Genomic DNA, 20,608 nt, shown 5'->3' with positions numbered 1-20,608 from the left:
GAGGTGATAGCCTCAAAAGAGGAAGCCCATGTGTGAGGGACCCACCTGCCCATCCCTGTTTTTCCTTCTGTGATGGCCAGGACAATCACCATGGTGGGAGGCTACTTCCCCTCTCCAGGAGAGCCCAGATGTGAGCAGAACCGGCACTTTCGGCTGGCATCTAGCCTGCAGTTCCGTCATTTCTAATTCTTAATATTGTCCCCTAAACGTGTGAAGACAAGCACAGGTTTCAATGGCTAATGAGATTTTAGGTAATAGAAGCTTTAAACATTAGCACCATGGCCCTCTGGATTGTTTGAGCCTGCAACTCAACAGCTGCTCTTTGGCCTTCAGCTGACCTCAGAAACTAGAAATACTTATTTCAGGCTTTGTCCCATTGGCCGATGTGGGCAGGAGTGGAAAGCACCTGCCAGGTGTTGCCATAAGATTGTCTCGGCCAAGAGGAAACTTCTTACAAGCATTGTGGCTTAAGAGCAGCCCCCTCCCAACCCTACCTTCAACCACAGCATGTGCTGAGCGCCCCCTGTGTGCGAAGCTCGGTAACGGGCAAATTAAGGCAGCGTTATTCTTTCCAGGGCGCTTACCCCTTCTATTGTCTTCATAACTCCCCTCCTGCAAACACCTCTTGTTGCCGTTTTACAAAAAATGAGAAAAACCGACTGAAAGGTTTGGGCCGTGGGAGGGACACGTCCGTAGGTAACTAGCCCTGTGACCTTGAGCAAGTCGCTTGCCCAGCGGGAGGTGATGCTGAGGTTTCTTTCCGTTCGAATACTCAGCCCAATTCAAGGTCACGAGAGCTCAGCGGCCGCTAGAACTGGGTCTCGAAACATCAGCGCGTGATTCCCTACAGCCCTGGTTCCGAGAGGAGTAAGTGAGAGGTTCGAAGCGCGCGCCCCGCCTCCCCGGCCGGCGAGATGTAGGCGCCCGAGTTCCCGGCCGAGCTGAACCACTGTGTCCGTGAAGGGCTGCTCCGCCCCTCGCGAAGGCTTCCCTCCGCCAATCACCACTTGAGGCCTGCCCGGCTCATCGCCGGAAGGAGCTGTTGCCCCGAGCAACTGCAACTTCCGGCTTTCGGAGTTTTGTGGCGGTAAAGGACATGAGTAAAGGCCGGGCGGAAGCCGTGGCGGGAGGTAACGGCCGTGGGGGCCGGGAGACCGGGGAGAAGGGTGGGCAGGGGTCGGTTGAGGGAACCCCTCCCCGCCTCGTCTCTCTCCGTAGCCTCCGGGATCCTGCTGAGGTACCTACAGGAGCAGAACCGGCCCTACAGCGCCCAGGACGTGTTCGGGAACCTGCAGCGGGAACACGGACTGGGCAAGGCGGTGAGGACCCTCTCCTGGGATTCCTCCCCTGGGACCCCTTGAATCAGCCTGGATTCCTCCCCTCCCGAGGCTGCCATTCTAGCCTTGGGCTTCCTAAGGCTCTTCGGGCGCTTCCCGCCTCATTGGTGACATTCTCCAGCCCGGCCCGAAGTCACTCCCCCGACTTCTCCGCCCCCTCCCCTCTGCCAGGCGGTGGTGAAGGCGCTGGACCAGCTGGCCCAACAAGGCAAGATCAAAGAGAAGATGTACGGCAAGCAGAAAATATACTTTGCTGACCAGGTGAGGGAAACGTGCAGATTCGCACGTGTGTGAGAGTCCGGCGTTAGGTGAATCAGCCCCTGGTATGAACTCTTTGGGAGAATTGAAGCAGCCTGTGAAATTCACCGGTCTTAGGCCAATAAAAGGGTCCCAGCCAGCCTTTAAGTCAAAGTGTGGACCCCCTTTGCTGTCATCCAAACTTCACGAGATTTCCGGACTTGAAATATGATAGAGGACAGAAGATCCTGAGTTGTTGCTATCGAGGTCCATTTATCCTTGGAAGTTCTTATTCCCAATCATCTAGATGAGAACCACCGTCTTCCAAATTATTTTCCTTCTGTCTCCACCCCCTTCCGTAAACACATGTGACATTAACTTTGTATCTCCAGCCCAGACCCCCCTCACCTGGATGCTTCTCAGTCCATTCAGAATCAATATTGCCAAAGTGGAATGCCTCATCTCTCCCCGAAACTGGCTCCTCTTGTATTCTTCTCCCTTAATGGAATCACTCTTCACCCAGGCCAGAGACCTGGCCGTCATTCTTTTTTATTATTATTATTATTTGTTTATTTTGGCTGCATTGGGTCTTAGTTGCGGTGGGGGGCTTAATTGACCCCCGCCCACCCGCACGTGGGATCTTAGTTCCCTGACCAGGGATCGAACCCCCGTCCCCTGCATTGGAAGGCGGATTCTGAAGAAAATGAGTATATTTTATTAATCTTTTTTTTTTAACAACTTTATTGGGGTATAATTGCTTTACAATGGTGTGTTAGTTTCTGCCTTATAACAAAGTGAATCAGTTATACATATACATATGTTCCCATATCTCTTCCCTCTTGCGTCTCCCTCCCTCCCACCCTCCCTATCCCACCCCTCCAGGCGGTCACAAAGCACCGAGCTGATATCCCTGTGCTATGCGGCTGCTTCCCACTAGCTATCTACCTTACGTTTGGTAGTGTATATATGTCCATGGGAAGGCGGATTCTTAACCACTGGACCACCAGGGATGTTCCTGGAGTCATTCATTCGTTCGTTTACTTATTTCTGCATTGGGTCTTCGTTGCTGCGTGCGGACTTTCTCTAGTTGCGGCGAGTGGGGACTACTCTTCGTTTCAGTGTGTGGGCTTCTCATTGCGGTGGCTTCTCTTGTTGCAGAGCACAGGCTCTAGGTGCGTGGACTTAAGTAGTTGCAGCACGTAGGCTCAGTAGTTGTGGCACGTGGGATCTTCCTGGACCAGGGATCAAACCTGTGTCCCCTGCATTGTTAGGCAGATTCTTAACCACTGCGCCACCAGGGAAGTCCCGGGGAATCATTCTTAACTTCCCTTATTTCACATGCCCAGTCAGCCATCAAGTCCAGTTGTTTTCCTCTTCTTGAATCCATCCTCTCCTTTTCCAGCTGCCACCACTGCTCTAGTTTAGGTGCTCCTCATCTACTGCAATATCCTCCTAACTCCTGGCCTCCTTAAACATATCTGAAACATTACAGCCAGAATAATCTATGTACGTACAAATCTAGTCATGCCGTTTCCCTACTGAAAACTCTAGTGCTCCCTAGAACAGATAAAAGGCACTTGGAGACCTGGCCCCAGCCTGCCTCTAGCCTCTCCTGTCCCTGTTATTTCTCCATTCATCAATACTAGACCATTTAGATGCGTTTTACTCCTGTGGCCTTTGCTCATTGTCCTTCCTCTGCTCAGAGTTTTTGAGTCCCTTCTTTCCCTTTGCCCGGCTAACTCTTACTTATCCCTTAGGATTTCACGCAGGCATCACCTCCAGAAACCTTCCCTGAATGCTGTGAGCTAACTGCCTTCTTCGGGCACCTACCTCTTTTGAGGCACACTCTATTGTAATTGTCTTTTCACTTGTCTCCCTCACAAAACTGAAGCTGTTCTGGGGCAGACCCCATTTCTCATCTTCCTTTACTCAGTAACCCCACAGGATTTAATAGCCACCGTCAAGGCTAATTATCCTAAAATAGGTTTCATTATATTACTGCTCTATTGAAGATCCCTTAAAGTTGTTGGCAGATTTTTTTTTTTTTTCTGTAAAGGGCCAGTTAATATTTTTATGCTTTGCAGGTTAGATGGTCTCTTGTCCCAGTTACACAACTGTCACTAGTACTCAAGTCTGCCACCGTAGAGCAAAACCAGCCATGGACAATATGTAAGCAAGTGGATGTGGCTACGTTTCCATACGTTTTTTTCAAAAACATGCATCTGGCAGGATTTGGCCTGCAGGCTGTAGTTTGCTGCCTCCTGCCCTAATGGTTTACCTCACCTGAATGTAGAGTCCAAATTGCCTGGGCTGGTATTCCCATCCTTTCCATTCTGCTTCCCATCACCACTGACAAGACCCCACTGAGCCCCAGCACAGGCCTTTTCTAGCTGCTGGTCTCATGGGAGAGGTTCCTCAGACTTCACTGGTATCCTTTATCTAAATACCTCCCACCATGCCTCTTCACCTGTCCAGATTCTTCCTATTGTGGAAACCCATAATTAGGTATCATCACCTTGAGAAGAATGTTCCTTTACTCCTTCAGCCCAGTGAGTGGTTTTGCCGGTAACCTGAAAGATATTTCTGTCCTGTTATTCAGTATCCTGCACCTCAAAACCCCTTGAGGACGATTATCAGGTTTCAACTTGTTCTTTTACAGCTTTTTGAGTGGACTGGTACTGACCGAGTGACTGCTCGAAAGTACCCTCTCACCGTCTTCCGAGGCCCAGATTCGCGAGTGTGTATGAACGTGGCCTTCCCAAACGTGGGTTCCCTTCTTGCTTCTCCCATCAGCCTGCTTCTATTTATCTTTTTGTCTCTGGCAGGAACAATTTGACACGGTCAGTGATGCTGACCTCCACGTCCTGGATGCCCGAATCGTGGCCCTCACCGCCAAGGTGCAGGCACTGCAGCAGGGCTGCCGCCACATGGAGGCGGGTAGGACTGGGCAACCCCAGAAGGTACCGCTAGTGTCAGGGTCAGTCCGAGGTCAGGAATTACCAAGTGAAAGGTTTGTTGACTGCAGTGTTGTCTTCTTGCAGCAAAGATCCCTTTGCTGGGCTGTCATAGGCATTACCTTAAAATCAGTGTCTAATAACTAATGGCTTTTGAAGATAAGTGGGCAGGACAGGCATTTGCCTTCCCTGCTGTGAGTACCAGTATATGGTTCCCACACTTCCCTTTACTCTGCTGCTTTAACTGACTACAGCTAACAGTCTACTCGGACTCACTCCCCTCAACTATTTGTAGATGGGGAAGGAAAGAAAACTAGAATAAACCGATAATTCTGTAAGCCTTAATCTCTCTTGAGGATTTCCAGAATATGGGACCCATTCTGGACCCTGTGTATAGAGCCCAGAGCGAGGTGGAGGCCTGGTCTCCTACCTCAGGGTAGCCAGTGACCTCTCCGTGGGATGTGGTTTTAGAGCTGAAGGAGTTAGCTAGTGCCCTGACCACACCGGAGATGCAGAAAGAGATCCAGGAGTTAAAGAAGGAATGTGCTGGCTACACACAGAGACTGAAGAACATCAAAGCGGCCACCAACCACGTGACTCCAGAAGAGAAAGAGCAGGTGGGTGGGGAGGGGGTGGGGAGCAGGGAGGGCTGTCTGTGCAGGTTCAAAGTGAGGAGTGTCGACCCCAGCGGCTGCTGTGGGGCTGAGGGGGTCAGAGGAACCTGTTTCCCTGTCTAGGTGTACAGAGAGAGGCAGAGGTACTGCAAGGAGTGGAGGAAGCGCAAGAGGATGGTAAGTGCGGGGGAACCCTAGGCAGGCCCTGGACAGCGGCAGCCGCCGGGGGTATCATGGACCGTCAGGCAAGCCAAGTACTGCCCATCTGAAAGGGGGCGGTTTTGTTTCTTGTCAGGCAACAGAGCTGTCTGATGCAATCCTTGAAGGATACCCCAAGAGCAAGAAGCAGTTTTTTGTAAGTGGTGTTCTCCCTTCCTTGCTCCCCTGGGGCCTGCGTCCAGGGAGGTCTCATTCACTTGTCTTGCTGCCCACCCCCCACCCCCCGCAGGAGGAAGTTGGGATAGAGACAGATGAAGATTACAACCTCAAGCTCCCAGATCCCTGAGGCCCTCCGGCAGGCCTGGGAACACAGACGTCCTGGACTGGCTGCCTTGTTTAGGTCAGCTTTTTTGTTGTTCCTGCTGCTGTCCGCTTTTGGGCACACACCAAAGTACTGGGTGGAGCACTGGTGGCCCAGAGAGGATGGTTTCACACATTTCGTCATCCACGTTTCGACTGCCTGAACTTAACAGTTAGATGGGGAACAATGCAAAAGGAAAAGCATTTGGCAATATTTATTGTAATATAATTTGATATAAAAATATTTAATTTCCTCTGGATAATCAAACCTCCCAAATATCAAACCTGAGGAAGGCAAAAGAGAGCTTGGGGGACAAGGGCAGGGAGAGGCTACTATGCACAGCATTTAAGGAGCCCAGGGCCTCACCCAGGACTCTCCTGGGCTCTACACTACAGGAGACCTTTAGAAAATCTTCTCTACCCACCTTCACCCCGCCCTAAGTCCTGGGGGAAATGCAGGCAGCACTGAGATGCTGGAGACCCAGATACACTTGACAGAAAGCCTGGGAGTGATCTTGAGACCAGTTTTCCAAAATTGTAACTTTAGCAAAATTGCATTGTTGGTGTTTAGAAAAATTAAAAAATGTAATATGTAGTGTTGTGTCACATTTGACTTTGCCGTGCAGTGCTACTGCCTGTGGGGACACAGAGGGCAGGAGTGGGTGAGGAGGTTGCTTCCCTCCACCACCCAGAGTAGGGGGCAAGGGCAGGAACCTGGCAGCCCTGCCCTGAGCTGGCCAGAGAAAGCTCTGGCCTCACCTTGGGCTGACCAGGCAGCCCTAGCCTAGGCATGAGGCCACCTTTCACCCTTCATGGCTGTGAGAGTATTTTCCCTTCCTCCTTTCTTCCCATCCAACGACTGCCACAGTGGCCAGACTTAGGCTAAAGGTTGCCAGAGAGACCAGAACAGGTAAACGGTAGTTACCAAATGGGAGCAGAAACCTGAGGCCTAGACAAAGGGAGAGGCCAGGAGCTTTCTAGGGTTCCCAGAGCAGACCCCATCCCGAGGACTCCTATGGGGAGGGGGAAAGACTAGGTAGGTCTGAGATCTATGGTCAGTATAATAAATTAATCAAAGCTTTCATAATAACCTTCCCCCCTCCCCAGCCCCACTGAAGATGGGGCTGAGGGGGAGGGGGGAGCTGGGGAGCCAAACACTGAGGAGAAAGCAGCTGACTGGTGTGCAGTGTCACAGTCCAATCTCATAAGCCCAGTGGCTCCACGGCCAAGTAGGAGACTCAAGGCCTCTTGTTGGCTGTTCTGCAGGTTCCAAGAGCTGGTCAGTAAAGCTGGTTCTTCAACTGATGTAGGACACCAGTCACAATCTCCCGCAGGGTCTGAGGGGCAGCAGAGAAGAGAGAGATCATGCTCACGGAGGGCACAGAGCTGCTCAGCGACGCCTGCCTGAGCCACGTGTGCTCTTCAGAGTGCAGTTAAAACAAAAAACCTGGGAAGCACTGATGTCTACAATTTGCAGATGCCCCCAAAACAGGATGGAGTCAGTCAGGGATGGAGAGATGCATTACTATGTGATCAAGCAAATACAAAAAAGGTTAATGGTAAACTTTGGCGGGGAGGGGGGGATATATGAGTGTTCATTATAAAATTCTCTTACTGCTGCAGTATGTTTAGTGTTTCACAATAAAAATGCTGGGACATGCTTTCAGCTGAAAACATTTCCTCTAAGATCAGAAACAAGACAAGGATGCCCACTTTCACCACTTTTATTCAACATAGTTTTGGAAGCCCTAGCCATGGCAATCAGAGAAGAAATAAAAGGAATCCAAATTGGAAAGGAAGAAGTAAAATATCACTGTTAGCAGATGACACAATACTAAACATGGAAAATCTTAAAGATGCCAGCAGAAAACTACTAGAGCTCAGCAACGCATTTGGTAAAGTTGCAGGGTATAAAATTAATGTACAGAAATCTCTTGCATTTAAGTATCAAAGAAAAATTAAGAAAACAATCCCATTTACCATCACATTAAAAAGAATAAAATAAACCTACCTAAGGAGATAAAAGACTTGTACTCTGACGGAAAGAAATTGAAGATGACACAAACAGACAGAAAGATATACCATGTTCTTTGACTGGAAGAATCAATATTGTGACAATGACCATACTACCCAAGGCAATCTACAGATTCATTGCAGTCCCTGTCAAAATACCAATGGCATATTTCACAGAACTAGAACAAATAATTTTAAAATTTGTATGGAAAGACAAAAGAACCCGAATAGGCAAAATAATCTTGAGAAAGAACAGAGCGGGAGGTATGCTCCCTGGCTTCAGACTATACTACAAAGCTACAGTAATCAAAACAGTATGGTGGGCTTCCCTGGTGGCACAGTGGTTACGAATCCGCCTTCCAATGCAGAGGACGCGGTCAAGATCTGGTCAAGGAACTAAGATCCCACATGCCACAGGGCAACTAAGCCCAAGTGCCACAACTGCTGAGCCTGTGGGCTTGAGCCCATGCACTGCAATGAAGAAGAACCCGCATGCCGCAATGGACCCAGCGCAGCCAGAAAAACAAAAAACCACAATGAGATATCACCTCACGTCTGTGAGAATGGTGATCATCAAAAAGAACACAAATAACAAATGTGGAGGAAAGGGGACCCTTGCACCCTGTTGCTGGGAATGTAAACTGGTGCAGCCACTGTGGAAAACAGTATGGGGGTTTCTCAAAAAACTAAAAATAGAGCTACCATATGATCCAGCAATTCCACTCCCGGGTATATATCCAAAAAAAAAATAGAAACACTAATTCAAAAAGATATACGCAACCCAATGTTCCAGCAGCATTATTTACAACTGCCAATATACGGAAGCAACCTGAGCATCCATCAACAGGTGAATGGATGAAGAAAATATGGTGTATATATATACAATGTAATATTACTCAGCCTTAAAAGAATGAAATAATGCCATTTAAAGCAACATGGATGGACCTAGAGATTATCATACTAAGCAAAGTAGATCAGAAAGAGGAAAACAAATACCATATGATATCACTTATATGTGGAATCTAAGTATGACACAAATCAACATCTCTACGAAACAGAAACAGACTCACAGACACAGAGAACAGCCTTGAGGCTGCGGGGGTGGGGGAGGTAGGGAAGGGAAGGAGTGGGAGTTTGGGATTAGCAGAGGCAAACTTCTGTATATAGGATGGATGCATAAACAGCAAGGTCCCACTGCAGAGCACAGGGAACTATATTCAATATCTTGTGACAAACCATAATGGAAAAGAATATATGTATGTATAACTGAGTCACTTTCCTGTACAGCAGAAATTAACACAACACTGTAAATCAACTGTACTTTAATAAAATTTTTAAAAGTACCAAAAAAAACCCTGCAAAAAACCGAGATGAATGGATAAAGAAGATGTGGTATACACACACACACACACACACACACACACACACACTGGAATACTCCTCAGCCAGAAAGAAAAATGAAATTTTGCCATCTGCAGCAACATGGATGGACTTGGAGAGCATTATGCTAAGTGAAATAAGTCAGAGAGATTCCACATATAAGCGTATAACATTACTTATACGTGGAATCTAACTAAATACAACAAACTAGTGAATACAACAAAAAAGCAGCAGATTCACAGATACAGAGAACAAACTAGTGGTTACCGGTGGGGGGCGGGGCTGAGGGCAATATCGGGGTGGGGGAGTGGGAGGTACAAACTACTGGGTGTAAGGCTGCAAGAAGGTATTGTACAACATGGGGAATGCAGCCAGTGTTTTTTGTAATAAGTGTAAATGGAGTGTAACTTTTAAAAATTACATTTAAAAAAATGTTGGGAAACAAAAATGTGAGAATCTCAGATACAAGTCAAGCCTCAGAAAAAGCAACCAGGCCTCAAAAATGGAAGACTCAGTGCAACCATTAACACACTGTCCATTACAAATGATAATTAGAAACCCCATGGAAAGCTACTTCAGTGGGCCTGGGGGTGGGGGCCAGGAATCTTTCCAAAAACCCCAAGGAAGTCTGCTGCGAGTGATCGGGGCTTACTTGCTGGGCGGCTGAGGAGGAATGCCTGAGGCTGCCATTACTTGCCGCTATGTGGGTGAAACAAAGGCCAAGAGCTAGGCCTTGCATTAGGGAGTGCTCCAATCCTTCTTGCCAAATGAAACCTTAACAGGCAAAACTGGGCTAGAAAGCAAAGGGGGAAACAGGAATACTGAAAGTTGTAGAAATATCCTCCAGAAACCTACAACCTGCTACCCTGTCTCTCTGAACAAACAACGGCTGGGGCCACCGTGCCTGAGGGAAGACCCCCAACCCTGTGTCCACTGCTGCCCCATACCTGAGGTTTACAGTGCTCCTCGATCCAGCTGAAGACACAGGCCGACAGCTCCTGGAAGCTGGCCACGGAGATAGAGGCATTGAAGGACTGGAAGAGGGAGTCCATGATGCCTTGAAACACGTTGAACTTCACCTGGTCGGAGACCTGGTCCTCCCCCTCGTGGGGGTTGTCCTGGTGTGCCTTCACAATCTGCTCGTAGTTCCTAAGAGCGAACAGGCCGGGGCTAAGGGGCTGCAGCAGCTCCACCGGCCCAGGAGGAAGAACAGCGCTGCCCTACGTACCCCCCTGGGAAGGAGACTCCCAGAGAGCCTTGGGGAGGTATTCAACATCAGCTAGGTACTGCTTCCAGGTCAGAAGTGGTGACCCACCCTCTCCAGCCTTCCCTTCATTAATCCCACAGGCGTTTCCAGAGGATCTGCTACAGTTGGGATAGAGTCCTGCCTACCACATGAGAGAGTGAGAATATTATCTGATGTGGCCTTTGAACAAAGGGAAGGGCGTGAACTGAAGGGGCCTCAGAGTCCCCTCAGAACCAGAAGCCCTGGCTCCCCCAGCCCAGCACCCCCCTTACACTTTCATGATCTTTAGGGCCATGACGTCCTTGCGTAGCGTGGATACCTCCTCCTCCTGCTTTTTCTTCTCCTTGTGCAAAAACTGGATGTAGTCAATGGCTGGAGTGGGGGAGGGAAGAGGGGGTGGGCACAACCAGAAGGACCAGGCTGATTGTGTCTCCCCTTCCCCCAGACCCCACCTCTCCTGTTACAACCACCCCACCAGGGCCAGGCCAAAAGCGGCTCTGAGGCGCTAGCCTTCACAGCCCCCTTGGCTCCAAGCCCTCCAGTGCTCTCCTGGCCATACTCTTCTGCAGAACGATGGCCTTGCTGAGCTTTTGGGAGCCAATGGAGAAGTCTTGCTGCTGACAGGTGGGAACGATGGTCTGCAGGTCATCATAGCCTCTCTGTGGAGACAGCAGGGGACATGGGTTCCTTAACTAAGGGGTTAAGGCAAATGGGCACAAAGTTTTTCTTCCATGATATCAGGTACCATGCTCACTCACTCAAAGGGAGTGGGAAGGAGGGAGAAGTTCATGTCCAGGGCCTAGACTAGCTGCCCCCAAGCCTGCTTGGGACTGCCTGACGGGGTCAAGGCAGAGTGGATCTGAAGTGTGCAGCGCCCTCCTGCGCTGGCTGAGGTGCAGGCATCCCCAATCACCTTGATGGCATCCCTCCTCTTCTGCTCAGCCTGAGTGTGTGCTCGCCGCCGCCGGTCCTTGTAAGACTCCTTGTAGGATTCCTGGTGGTAATCGCTGTCCTCGTCATCTACGCTCAGAGTTGGGGGCAGGAAGAGGTCATTCTGGGGCCCAGTGGGGCCCATCTAGCCCACTTTTCCCCAGCTGGGAAGAAGAACCTGGTACCCAGAGATGGCAGATAGATACAAGAACCTAATATCCCAGATGAGGTGAGAGATGGCAATACCCTGCTTCTAGCACTACGGTTCCAGCGCCTCCACGTGGATGGCTGGAGCTGCCCTGTCTAGGAAAGATACTAAAATGAAGGCATATCTGGTTCCCCCGAGTGGGGGGGACGTTGCTGCCTACCTGTGTTGGGGACAGAAGAGGCACTGGTGGAACCGATGCTATTAGCTCTGGACACTACACTCCCCTTGCGGGTGCTTTCTACAAAAAGCCCTGGAAAAGAGAGGCCCCAATCACTAAGGGGTAGGATAGAGGGAGGGGCCCTGCTAGGAGCATAATGGCTTCCTGGGCCTTAAATACTGACCTCTCCCCTTCAACCCAAAAGCCAGCCATACTGGGCCACCCACTTCCTGTCGTGCCATTTCGTAGTGCTCCTGTCTCTAGTGTCTACTCTGCTCCACAGGCCTGCAGTGATACCTCCTGGCTCACAAAGTGGCATCTGGGCGTGATGATGGTGAGTGACCAGCTGTCACTACTTCCATCACGTCCCTGCTCCAGGACATAGGGAACTAGGTGTCACCCTCGGATGCTTCCTGCCCCTGTCCTCCAGCTCCTCCTCCCTCGCTGCTCAGGCCCGCTCAGCTCAAGGGCAGTGGACTGTGCTCAGGTGTGGCTAGCAAGGCCACTTAAATCTATAGGGCTGAAATGGGAGTGTCCCTCCAGAGCTGCAGACGGTGGGGGAGGCACTCACCGGGGTCCAGGCTGTTGTCGCTGTACGCATACTCGACCTGCGGCACCGAGCAAGGGAGAAGCCCGTTCAGACCTCCGCCCCTGCGCGCGTGTACAAACACACACACACACCCACCCCTGGGGTGCGCGGGCAGCCGCAGGATTCCCCCAGAGCCAAGAGTGGCTAGGCCGCGGGAGCGCCACCCCTCGGCAGGACCCCGTCCGCCCACTCCACACCCCCAGCCCTCCAACCCCGTCCCCTCACACCCGCGCGCACACGCCTCAGTTGTCTTCCCACCTTGGCACACGCGGGGTGAGAGCTGTCTTCTCTGCAGCCCCGGGGCCCGGAGAGCGGGAGTAGCTCTGGGGACTTCAGGGAATCCCCTCGTCTTCCGGACCCCCTACGTGCACGAGCCCGACCCGCCCTCCCCTCGCCGGCGTGCGCGCCCACGGGGCTTGCCTTGACCCAGGGGTCCTCCGGAGAGGGGCCCGGCTCCGTCATCTCCGACCCACCGAACCGGAAACCTGCCCGCGGGCTGGCCCCCTGCGGCGAGGAAGCGGCGATGCGCGCCCACGTGACCCAAACCCACCAACCCGCGGCCCAGAGGCGGGGGGCGGGGCGGGGAGGCTGCGCATGCGCGACCCGGAAGACGCCCACCACCCCAACCCGCTGCGGCCGGTGGAGTCCTGGAGTCCGGCTTGGTGTCGGGGCTGATACCGGCGGTCTTGGGGCCGACCTACCCGCCCGTCCCTGCCCTTCCTCAGGGCAGGCGTCCCAGCCGCCGCGACATGAAGCACATTCGGTGAAACGGGCTCCCCGCAAAAGGCTGGTACGCGGTGTCGCAGAGAGTTGCGCGCACGCGCACTGCCGAGGCCAGCCAGCTCCCGAGGACCGGGACGAGTTTCCCGGACCTGCAGTCTTGGCCACCTCGTCCGACCCCTCCGGGGTGCAACCTCTGTGAGGCCAGAGGCCCCGCGTGGCTTGTTGTAGGATGCTCCTGCAACGCCCAGCCCAAGTCTGGCAGGATAGTTGTGGAACTGACGCTTTCAAAGAGCCTGTTAGCCAAGTCATGCTACTTTGTAAGCTAAGCAAACTGAGGTACCTACAAAGTCCAGAACGTATCCAAAAGCACACAGCTAGTCAGTGATAGGGCCAAGACTGGCCTCAGTCCGGCTAGCTTCAAAAGCCATGCTCTTAACCACTGCATTCCTGGCTTACAGCTCGGGCCTGGGCCCTGCACTTGTGGTTAAAGTGTCGCAAAGATACCCAAAGGCATTGAAGCAGGAAGTAAGCACCACACAGGCAGCACCTAGCAACATTCACCTTTAATTCTGTAACAAGTTTCAGTGTTTGCCCTGGCTCCAGCCCACCATGGGTGCCACAAAACTGTGGGCAAAAGCGAGGATGGGACAACGCTAGGGGGCCTGCTCCCCCAAGAGCTACATTCTCAGTGTTGGCCAAACACTGGCAAGCTGGGTAGGCTTCCTGTGTCCAGCAGGCCCAGCTTAGCACAGAGCCCCCTAGGCCCCAGCTAGGGTGAGCTTCAAGGCCCCAATTCGCCATCATCACTGGATCTCTTGTCAGCTCCAGGGGTCAGTTTGGCCCCACAGAGAACTCATTGTCAGTCATGGGCCTGATGGTGCCTCGGAGATGCGCTTCTGCAGGAGGGCCCAGGCTTTCTCCACCTTCGGACAGGCCAGAATGTTGGGAAGAAAAGAGGACAGGGTCCTACACGCATCCACTGGAGACTCCCTCCCCACAAGCCAGCCTTTCCCTGGGCACCAACCTGGTGCTGGGTGACGTGTGGCTCCCAAAAGGTGCTCAGCACCACGTGGCTCTGGTCCACAAGCTGCTGCCCGCTCATCTGGCTCTGCAGCCGGCTTTGGGCTGCAGCCTCACTCAGGCCGTCCCTCTCCACAATGCGTCGTACAGCCTGGGCAGACAAGGCATTCATCAGCCCACTGGTTCAGAGCAGGATGCGGGCTACAATGGGGATAGAGTGGGGGGTGGGATCCAGATACCTCAGTCTCAGGGATGACAACGGTCCACACCTCATGGACCATGTTCTGCCAGCCTGCTTCAAGCAGCATGGCGGCATCAATCACGCACACATGCTTTCCTGTGGGGAGACCCCAGTCACTGCCAGCAGCACCTTGCCACTTGCTACCAGTCAGAGAGCCAAGGAAACACAGTCCCAGGGAAAGCGGATGGTCTGATTTAGGATGGGAAAGCTCCCGAGGGAGATTCTGCTTAGCTGTTCCCTTGGGCTGCTCACTCACCCTCAGCCATAGCCTGCTCCATTTCCTCTCTGGCCAGCTTTGCGATAACTGGCCACATAATGTCCGTGAGCATCTTCAGCTGCTTCTGAGAAAGGGAATGGAAGGGGTGGGCAGAGTTTACCCTCCCCCGGATGAGATGGAGCCAGCCCGAGGGGGGAGGCAGTTGGGAACAGTTGAGTGGAAACTGGCATTCTGGGCCAGACCAGAGAGGTCCACTAGGTCCCAACCTCTGGGTCTAGTAGCAGCTGCAGAGCCCTCGGAGAGGTGTGTGTTTACCTTGTTCCCAAACACCCGGCTGCCTAGGACCTTCCTGTTGATAATGCCATCTTTATGGAGAATATCTGGATGACAGAGACAGAGGATTGGGCAAGGAGGCCAGCCATCTCCTCACTTCAGGCCACCTCCAGCCCTCCCCAGTTATTACCTGTTCCAAAGGCTTTCACAACAGGCTGGTAGGCAGGACCACCCGGGGCATAGGCCCGGTGGCCCAGGTGGTCACTGTCGATAACATATGCCCCCAGGCCCTTCAGCCGCTGAGCTACTGAGCTCTTCCCAGAGCCACTGATGCCCGTCAGCCCAATCACGTAGAAACCTGGGGGGAGCTCTGGCCTCTTCTATGGGAAGATAAGAGGGAACCCCACAGTTACTAGGGTCCCCAGACTCAGGTTTGAGGCTGAACCCTTCAGTCTCTCCTCTCCAGCATTCCCAGCCCACCCACGCAGGGGAAGGGGTGGGAGGCAGGTGGGTTAGGCTTACATGTGGAGGCCGGAGCAGGTTTCCCAGCATTTGTTGGCGGAAGCTGGAGGAGCTGACTTTGTCCTCTTCGTTTTCCTTGTGGTTTAGGTCCTTCAGCAGCTGGATCTGGTACAAGGTGAGCTCCTCCAGGTCCTGAGGCAAAGGAAGAGTGAGGAGAGAGAAGGAGGGTTGAGATGAGGACAAATCTATCGCCTTATCCTCCCCTGCCTACCCAGAGGTAGAGCTTGCCTCGGAGGGCAAGCTGGGAAGTTCCTCCTTGCCTCTTCCCACCACCTTGAGCCCTCTCTTCCCTCCTCTGGGGTCATGTACTTCCAACAGCCCCCAGTGGCCTTCCCCATCCCCATCCACTCCCTCTGCCAGTCTCCCTCAGGGGTTACATTCTCAAGGCGGAAGCGGTTGACGGCCATCCCCCCACGATAGGTCTCCTCGCTGACCACCAGGAACTCCAGAGAGGGGTCAGAGCCAGCGGGCCCATAGGGGTCCAGCAGGGGGATGATATCAAAAGTCAAGGAGGGCTTGATGTCCACCAGGAACTCACTCAGATGTTCCACGCGTTCTGCGTAGGGTTGGAGCAGCTCAGGGAGCAACTTGCCTGGGGAAGGAGCCCAGAAGAACAGTGAGATCTTTTTACTGGGGAGGAAGAGTGTGGGCCAGTTCAGGGGATAGCGTCCCTAAGCATCCTATCTCCAGAGGGGAGCTGGGCAGTGATCGGGGGAGCTATGAGGAGGCAGCAGGCAAGCACAATAGAGCTGCAAGGGCTGGCGCGTGTGCAGAGAACTAGCAGTGCCAGGAGGCACCAGAGTCAGATGGAGAATTCCAAGAGCCAGAGAATTCCGAGAGGCTCCTCTGACTGCCTGTGGCACTGCTACCTACAACTTGCTCATCCATTTATTCCCTGGGACTCAAACTTCAGGATTCATCACCTGGAGAATTTGTTTAAAAGTGCAGGTTCCTTGGCTACACATTTGGGGGATCCTGATTGAATGGTGACTAGACCACACACCTAGAAAGCTGCATTTATTCATTTAACAAAATTCCCTCAGTACCAACTGAGTGCCAGGCACTGTGACATTTGGGAGTGGTGGGAAGTAACGGACGGCCCCACCCTTCCTCAATCTTGGCCTGGGGGGAGGGTAAGACTGCCCTAACTCAGTCTCTCTCACTCACTCTTCAACAGGTCTTTGTCTGCTACTCCCACCACAAGCTGCTCCTGAGCCAGGAGACATGCGACGCTGAGCAACACCTTGTGGGCATTGTGCAGGCGGTCGAACGTGCCACCCACAGCACCTCGCCGGTGGCCACGCACTGGCTGCTTGGCAGACCTGCCCACGGGGGAGGCTGGGCTGATGGTGGAGGCTAAGGGGACGTCCAGGGACCCCACGGGCAGAACTCCAGGCCCATAATCGGGGTATAGGAGCACCGAAGACAGTTGCGGACAACAGCTGTAACAACTGGTGGCATAACGTTCGAGCTGTTGCTTGGCTGGGTTGTACTGGCTTCCATCCAGGGTCTGGAAGTCGGTCAGCACCACTTCCGGCGGGTGGGCCAGGTTCTGGACTGAGCTGGTCAGGGGAGGGAGAAAGCTCTTGGTTCGGATATTGGTCAGCAGAATTCTAACGTCCAGGTGCCTGTGGACGTCGGCGCCAGCGTAGAGGTGCGTGATGAAATCGATAACTTCAAACGTGGCCTGCACGGGGCTGGACTGGGGCTGAGCCGGGCCGCCCAGGCACATGCCCGGTTGCAGGTGTACATAGAGCGTGTGATTCACCAACCGGGCCGCCGAGGTCAGGATGGGGGCCAGGCGAGGGGCCAGGGAGGTCAGCGGCGTTGTCAACACCAGGAGGCCCGACCGGAATACGGCCATGCTGCCCAGGCCTGCGGACAGTCAGAGAGACGAGGCGAGGGTTACTGAGTGGTATGTGTCTGAGGCCGAAGACTGTAGGAGGACTCGGACCCAAGAGAGGGAGACCTGGAGCAGGGATGGCGTTCCCAGCGCGGATCGAGAGGAACCCGGGGGAGGGTACGGGACCTGGCAAACGGCGCCTCGGGGCTGTGCTCTAAATCTCAGTTTTATCATTTCTCAGACGGAGCGGTGAATTCGCTGAATTGCATCGAAATCCCGGGAGGGGAAAACTCGGCAGGAGCCCCTGAGTCATAAGGCTGGGGATCCAGAAATCCTGGGCGCTCTTGCTGAGCGGCACCAGGATCTTCAAGGAATCGGAGGAGAGTACTAAAGGCGCTCAGGCTCGGGTCCTACTTACTGAGACCTCCGGGCCTTGGTTCCGCTTGCACCACCGCGAAGGCTTCCCCAGCCGCGACCAGTTAACATTAGTTCCGGTGCTGCGACTCCGAGCTACGGAACCTGAGAAAGGCCAAACATCTCAACTTTGGTTCGGCGAGGGATTCTCGCGAGATTTCTCATGGGGTGGGGCACCTGCATTGATAAGGAGCCGAGCTCGGGGCTTTGGGAGATACGCGGAAACTTATTTCCAAAACCCAACCTCACGGGGCCTGGGCCGAGTAGGTCAAGGCGGACTTGAAAGCCCGTTTCACACGGGTGCCCTTCAGACTCTAAGAGGAGAGGTTGGCTTCAGCCAGGTCCCTCAGGAGACAGCGGCAAAGGCGGAACTAACACCTGGCTTTCCTGCGTAAATCGCGGGGACGGAGGTGGGGGTCGTAGGGTAGCACTTGAATTAGGTTTCGGTGTCCCCGGAGCCCTCCTGGCACCCTCCCAGTCTGAGGATCCTCATGTTGGAGGTCACAGGACAATTCTGTCCAAGCCCCCATTTCACAGATGGAAAAATTGACGCCCTGTGTGTTCCAGGGATATCTGGGGAGGTAAGGACAGAGGCCATGTGCCGTGGCTCCCGTGCAGTGCTCTCCACATCATCCAGAACCAGTGATATGACAGTTTTTTACGGAGAGAGAGGAGGAGGAGGAGAGCTCTGCGTGTGAGCTCAGTAGAACTGCCAGAGAATGGTCCCTATGGACGGGAGAAAAGGGGGCGGCGGGGGTGGGGGGGGGGAGAGGGGTGGGACTTAGTGCCGAGGGTTTACCGTGAAGCTAATGAGTGCTGGAGAGGCTGGAACTGGAAATCTCCGTGGGAGGACAAAGCCAGGTTGCCATCAGGAAACATTTCGGGTAAATTATCCAGGACGATCTAAAAAGGGAGGGAAACCAATCTCCAGGATTCCACTACAGTAATGTGTTGTAGTTTATTTTCCCAAACTAAATAAATGCTCACTTTCATACTTAATTTTGTGGGTTTTGTATTCCTAAAGAGGTCTCCCAAAGCGTAAAGCCTCTGGCATTTGGTCCTGGAGTCAAGGATGGAAGAGTTTTAGTGCCACAAAGGCCTTGAGACCAGGATTCTTGCAAAGACATCTTAAGTTGGGTTTTAAAGAGAGGACCAGTTGAAGAAGCAAACCGCAAAGACGGTCAGGAAATTCCCTGAAACATCTGGACACACAGTCTCACATGCCTACTTAGACATTGTTGGAGGAGGTTATCTGAATGATGTGACTGCCAGTTGACCCTTGAGCTGGACACAGGCAGTCAGAGGCTGCTCACCCCTCCCGTGTCCTTGGAATGTAGCCTGCCCACAACTCCCGCAGTGGGAGCTGTTTCAAGGACGCAGACTTGAGAGGGCAATGTGTTGTTGCGACCAGCTGGATGAATTACATGACTGAACCCAGTTAAGGCCTCTGTAGAAACTTGAAGATTCTGGTGTGCAGGTGCAGAGATCTACTCTTCTAGCACTGCCCAGGACAAGCCTCGTATGTAAGTTCCCTTGCTTATTAAACCTGCCACCTACCAATCTGGAGTGGCTGTCTCTTTCTTCAGTCTCTCTTTGCCCTCTGTGTATGGGGCCAGTTTACAAATCAACATTGGCAGGCCTGCCAGGAGACCGAAGAAATGGGCCTTGGGAAAGAGGCACCTGCATGGGAAATCTTGGGAAACGCAGGCTGGTCTAATGTGCTTGTTTGAGGAACTGTGCCGGGCGCACCGCGGCTAAGACGGGAGATGAATGTCTGCAGGGTGGGCTGGCCACTGCTGTGGGCAGGTCGCTGGCCACTGATGCCTAACTAGAGGCTGAAACTCAAGTTGAAAAGCTGGAAGAAGAGCTGAGGTTAGAGAAGGACGTGCATTGTCCACTGTTCTGCTCACTTCGGGGCTGGCAGGCAGGGTGGGGGAGTGGGATGATAAGTTGGAGACATTACTGTGCGGTTTACAAAGCTAGGAGCTCGAGAGCTGCCTCAAATTAAGGTCCAAACGCTTTTGACAAAGCCTGACTGGATGCTAAGAGGTGGAATCCCCAGGAAAGTGAATGGGGGGGGGTTGTGGTGACTGACAGTAAAACACATGAAACACCCCATGCCATAGGACCCCTATGCAGAAGAAAACGAAAACCAGGTGATGACCATCCCAGCCAGCAGGGCAGCCCCCATTCAGGAAACGTTCACGATGAGAGAATAAACGTCCACTGAGATTAGTGATACAGCTGCCGAATTCCAGCAAAAGGCCAGGGAAAGTATCCAAGCATGGTTAGTATGGCTATGGGATTGGGGGGCGTGGGGATGATTTCCCTGGCTGGGCAGGAGGCAGAGAAAATGAGCAACGTCACCACACAGCCGGCCCTCCTGAAGCATCTGCATAGGACTTGGTGGCTCGAGGTCCTCACTCCCTTATAGATTGGATTATTCTAACCTGCAGGGAGGCTTGTCCCAATACGAGGGGTTTCCCTGGGCATGTGGGACCCTGGAAATCTATAGAGGAGGTGCAACAACTCCTTAGGGAGTTGGGAGTGAGACAGGCCATCTATGCTCCTATCTTTGAAGGGCCTGATCAGGCCACATTCACTGCAGGAATGAAAGCCAAGATACTCCAGACTGCCCCCATCACCTGGTATGGGACAGTAATAACCACACTGAGCCCAGTTGTGGGACAAGACATTTGTGATGTTGGGCAATCCATTGCTGATCTAGAGGAAACCAACAAATCCCAGGAACAGTTACATACTGGCCTGCAGGAAAGACCCAAGACAGAGAGGGAACTCAAAAAGCCAAAAGGCTATCCTGAATGGCTGTAAAGGGTTTGGTAAAAGTAACCCAGAAACAAACGTGGTTTGACTTCATTGCTGCTTTGGAACGCAACTGAAAAGATACATCGGCCATCCAGTGCTGTGTTGGTTGGCCTGTGGGAAGCCTTAAAACCTGCCTAACACTTCAGAACTGCCCACTTGGCCCTACCATCCCTGATGCCCTGCCCGCTCCAGCAGAGGCCTCAGGGATTCTCCTGTTTGAGGTGGGTGCCTCCCACGTGCCCAGGTTATAGGATGCAGGCCAAGACTGCTTCCAGGTGAGGCCCACTGGAGGCAATCGGAGGCCTTCTGTGGAGCTCGCTACTGGTTGATCTTCCAGAAATAAAC

At 52.9% G+C, this 20,608-nt stretch overlaps 3 protein-coding genes across 9 annotated transcripts; 1 reads left to right on the top strand and 2 right to left on the bottom strand.

Moving 5' to 3' along the window:
• Window positions 1-426: 426 nt before the first annotated feature.
• On the top strand, window positions 427-6,256 carry PSMC3IP (PSMC3 interacting protein). Of its 2 annotated transcripts, none has more exons than XM_032617199.1 (8): window positions 427-1,130; window positions 1,219-1,319; window positions 1,509-1,598; window positions 4,400-4,511; window positions 5,000-5,145; window positions 5,266-5,319; window positions 5,438-5,497; window positions 5,591-6,256. In XM_032617199.1, the coding sequence occupies exons 1-8, from the start codon at window positions 1,097-1,099 to the stop codon at window positions 5,645-5,647; spliced, it is 654 nt and encodes a 217-aa protein (XP_032473090.1). In that variant the 5' UTR covers window positions 427-1,096; the 3' UTR covers window positions 5,648-6,256. The 2 variants fall into 2 exon arrangements, with proteins under 2 accessions (XP_032473090.1, XP_032473091.1); XM_032617200.1 differs by having other exon boundaries at window positions 1,083-1,087; window positions 5,591-5,725.
• Window positions 5,859-12,742, bottom strand: MLX (MAX dimerization protein MLX). 4 transcript variants are annotated; one of them, XR_004347609.1, is made up of 9 exons: window positions 12,443-12,700; window positions 12,167-12,203; window positions 11,599-11,688; window positions 11,214-11,320; window positions 10,860-10,959; window positions 10,573-10,672; window positions 10,002-10,203; window positions 9,707-9,847; window positions 5,859-6,998 (listed from the first exon to the last, which is right to left on the bottom strand). XR_004347609.1 is itself a non-coding variant. In XM_032617197.1 (8 exons), exons 1-8 carry the CDS (start codon window positions 12,644-12,646, stop codon window positions 6,942-6,944), a joined length of 735 nt encoding a protein of 244 aa, XP_032473088.1. In that variant the 5' UTR covers window positions 12,647-12,742; the 3' UTR covers window positions 5,859-6,941. The 4 variants fall into 4 exon arrangements, 3 of the variants coding, with proteins under 3 accessions (XP_032473088.1, XP_032473087.1, XP_032473089.1); XM_032617197.1 differs by lacking the exon at window positions 9,707-9,847 and having other exon boundaries at window positions 12,605-12,742; XM_032617196.1 differs by lacking the exon at window positions 9,707-9,847.
• A 711-nt stretch (window positions 12,743-13,453) lies between these two features.
• COASY (Coenzyme A synthase) lies at window positions 13,454-17,542 on the bottom strand. 3 transcript variants are annotated; one of them, XM_032617610.1, is made up of 10 exons: window positions 17,442-17,542; window positions 16,348-17,055; window positions 15,558-15,772; window positions 15,181-15,312; window positions 14,849-15,038; window positions 14,701-14,765; window positions 14,425-14,509; window positions 14,167-14,264; window positions 13,932-14,078; window positions 13,454-13,830 (listed from the first exon to the last, which is right to left on the bottom strand). In XM_032617610.1, the coding sequence occupies exons 2-10, from the start codon at window positions 17,042-17,044 to the stop codon at window positions 13,771-13,773; spliced, it is 1,689 nt and encodes a 562-aa protein (XP_032473501.1). In that variant the 5' UTR covers window positions 17,045-17,055; window positions 17,442-17,542; the 3' UTR covers window positions 13,454-13,770. The 3 variants fall into 3 exon arrangements, with proteins under 3 accessions (XP_032473501.1, XP_032473502.1, XP_032473503.1); XM_032617611.1 differs by having other exon boundaries at window positions 17,210-17,473; XM_032617612.1 differs by having other exon boundaries at window positions 16,348-17,491.
• Window positions 17,543-20,608: the final 3,066 nt, after the last annotated feature.

Source organism: Phocoena sinus, chromosome 20, assembly GCF_008692025.1.
Source record: "Phocoena sinus isolate mPhoSin1 chromosome 20, mPhoSin1.pri, whole genome shotgun sequence".
NCBI lineage: Eukaryota > Metazoa > Chordata > Mammalia > Artiodactyla > Phocoenidae > Phocoena > Phocoena sinus.
This window is presented reverse-complemented; position numbering and strand designations above follow the sequence as displayed.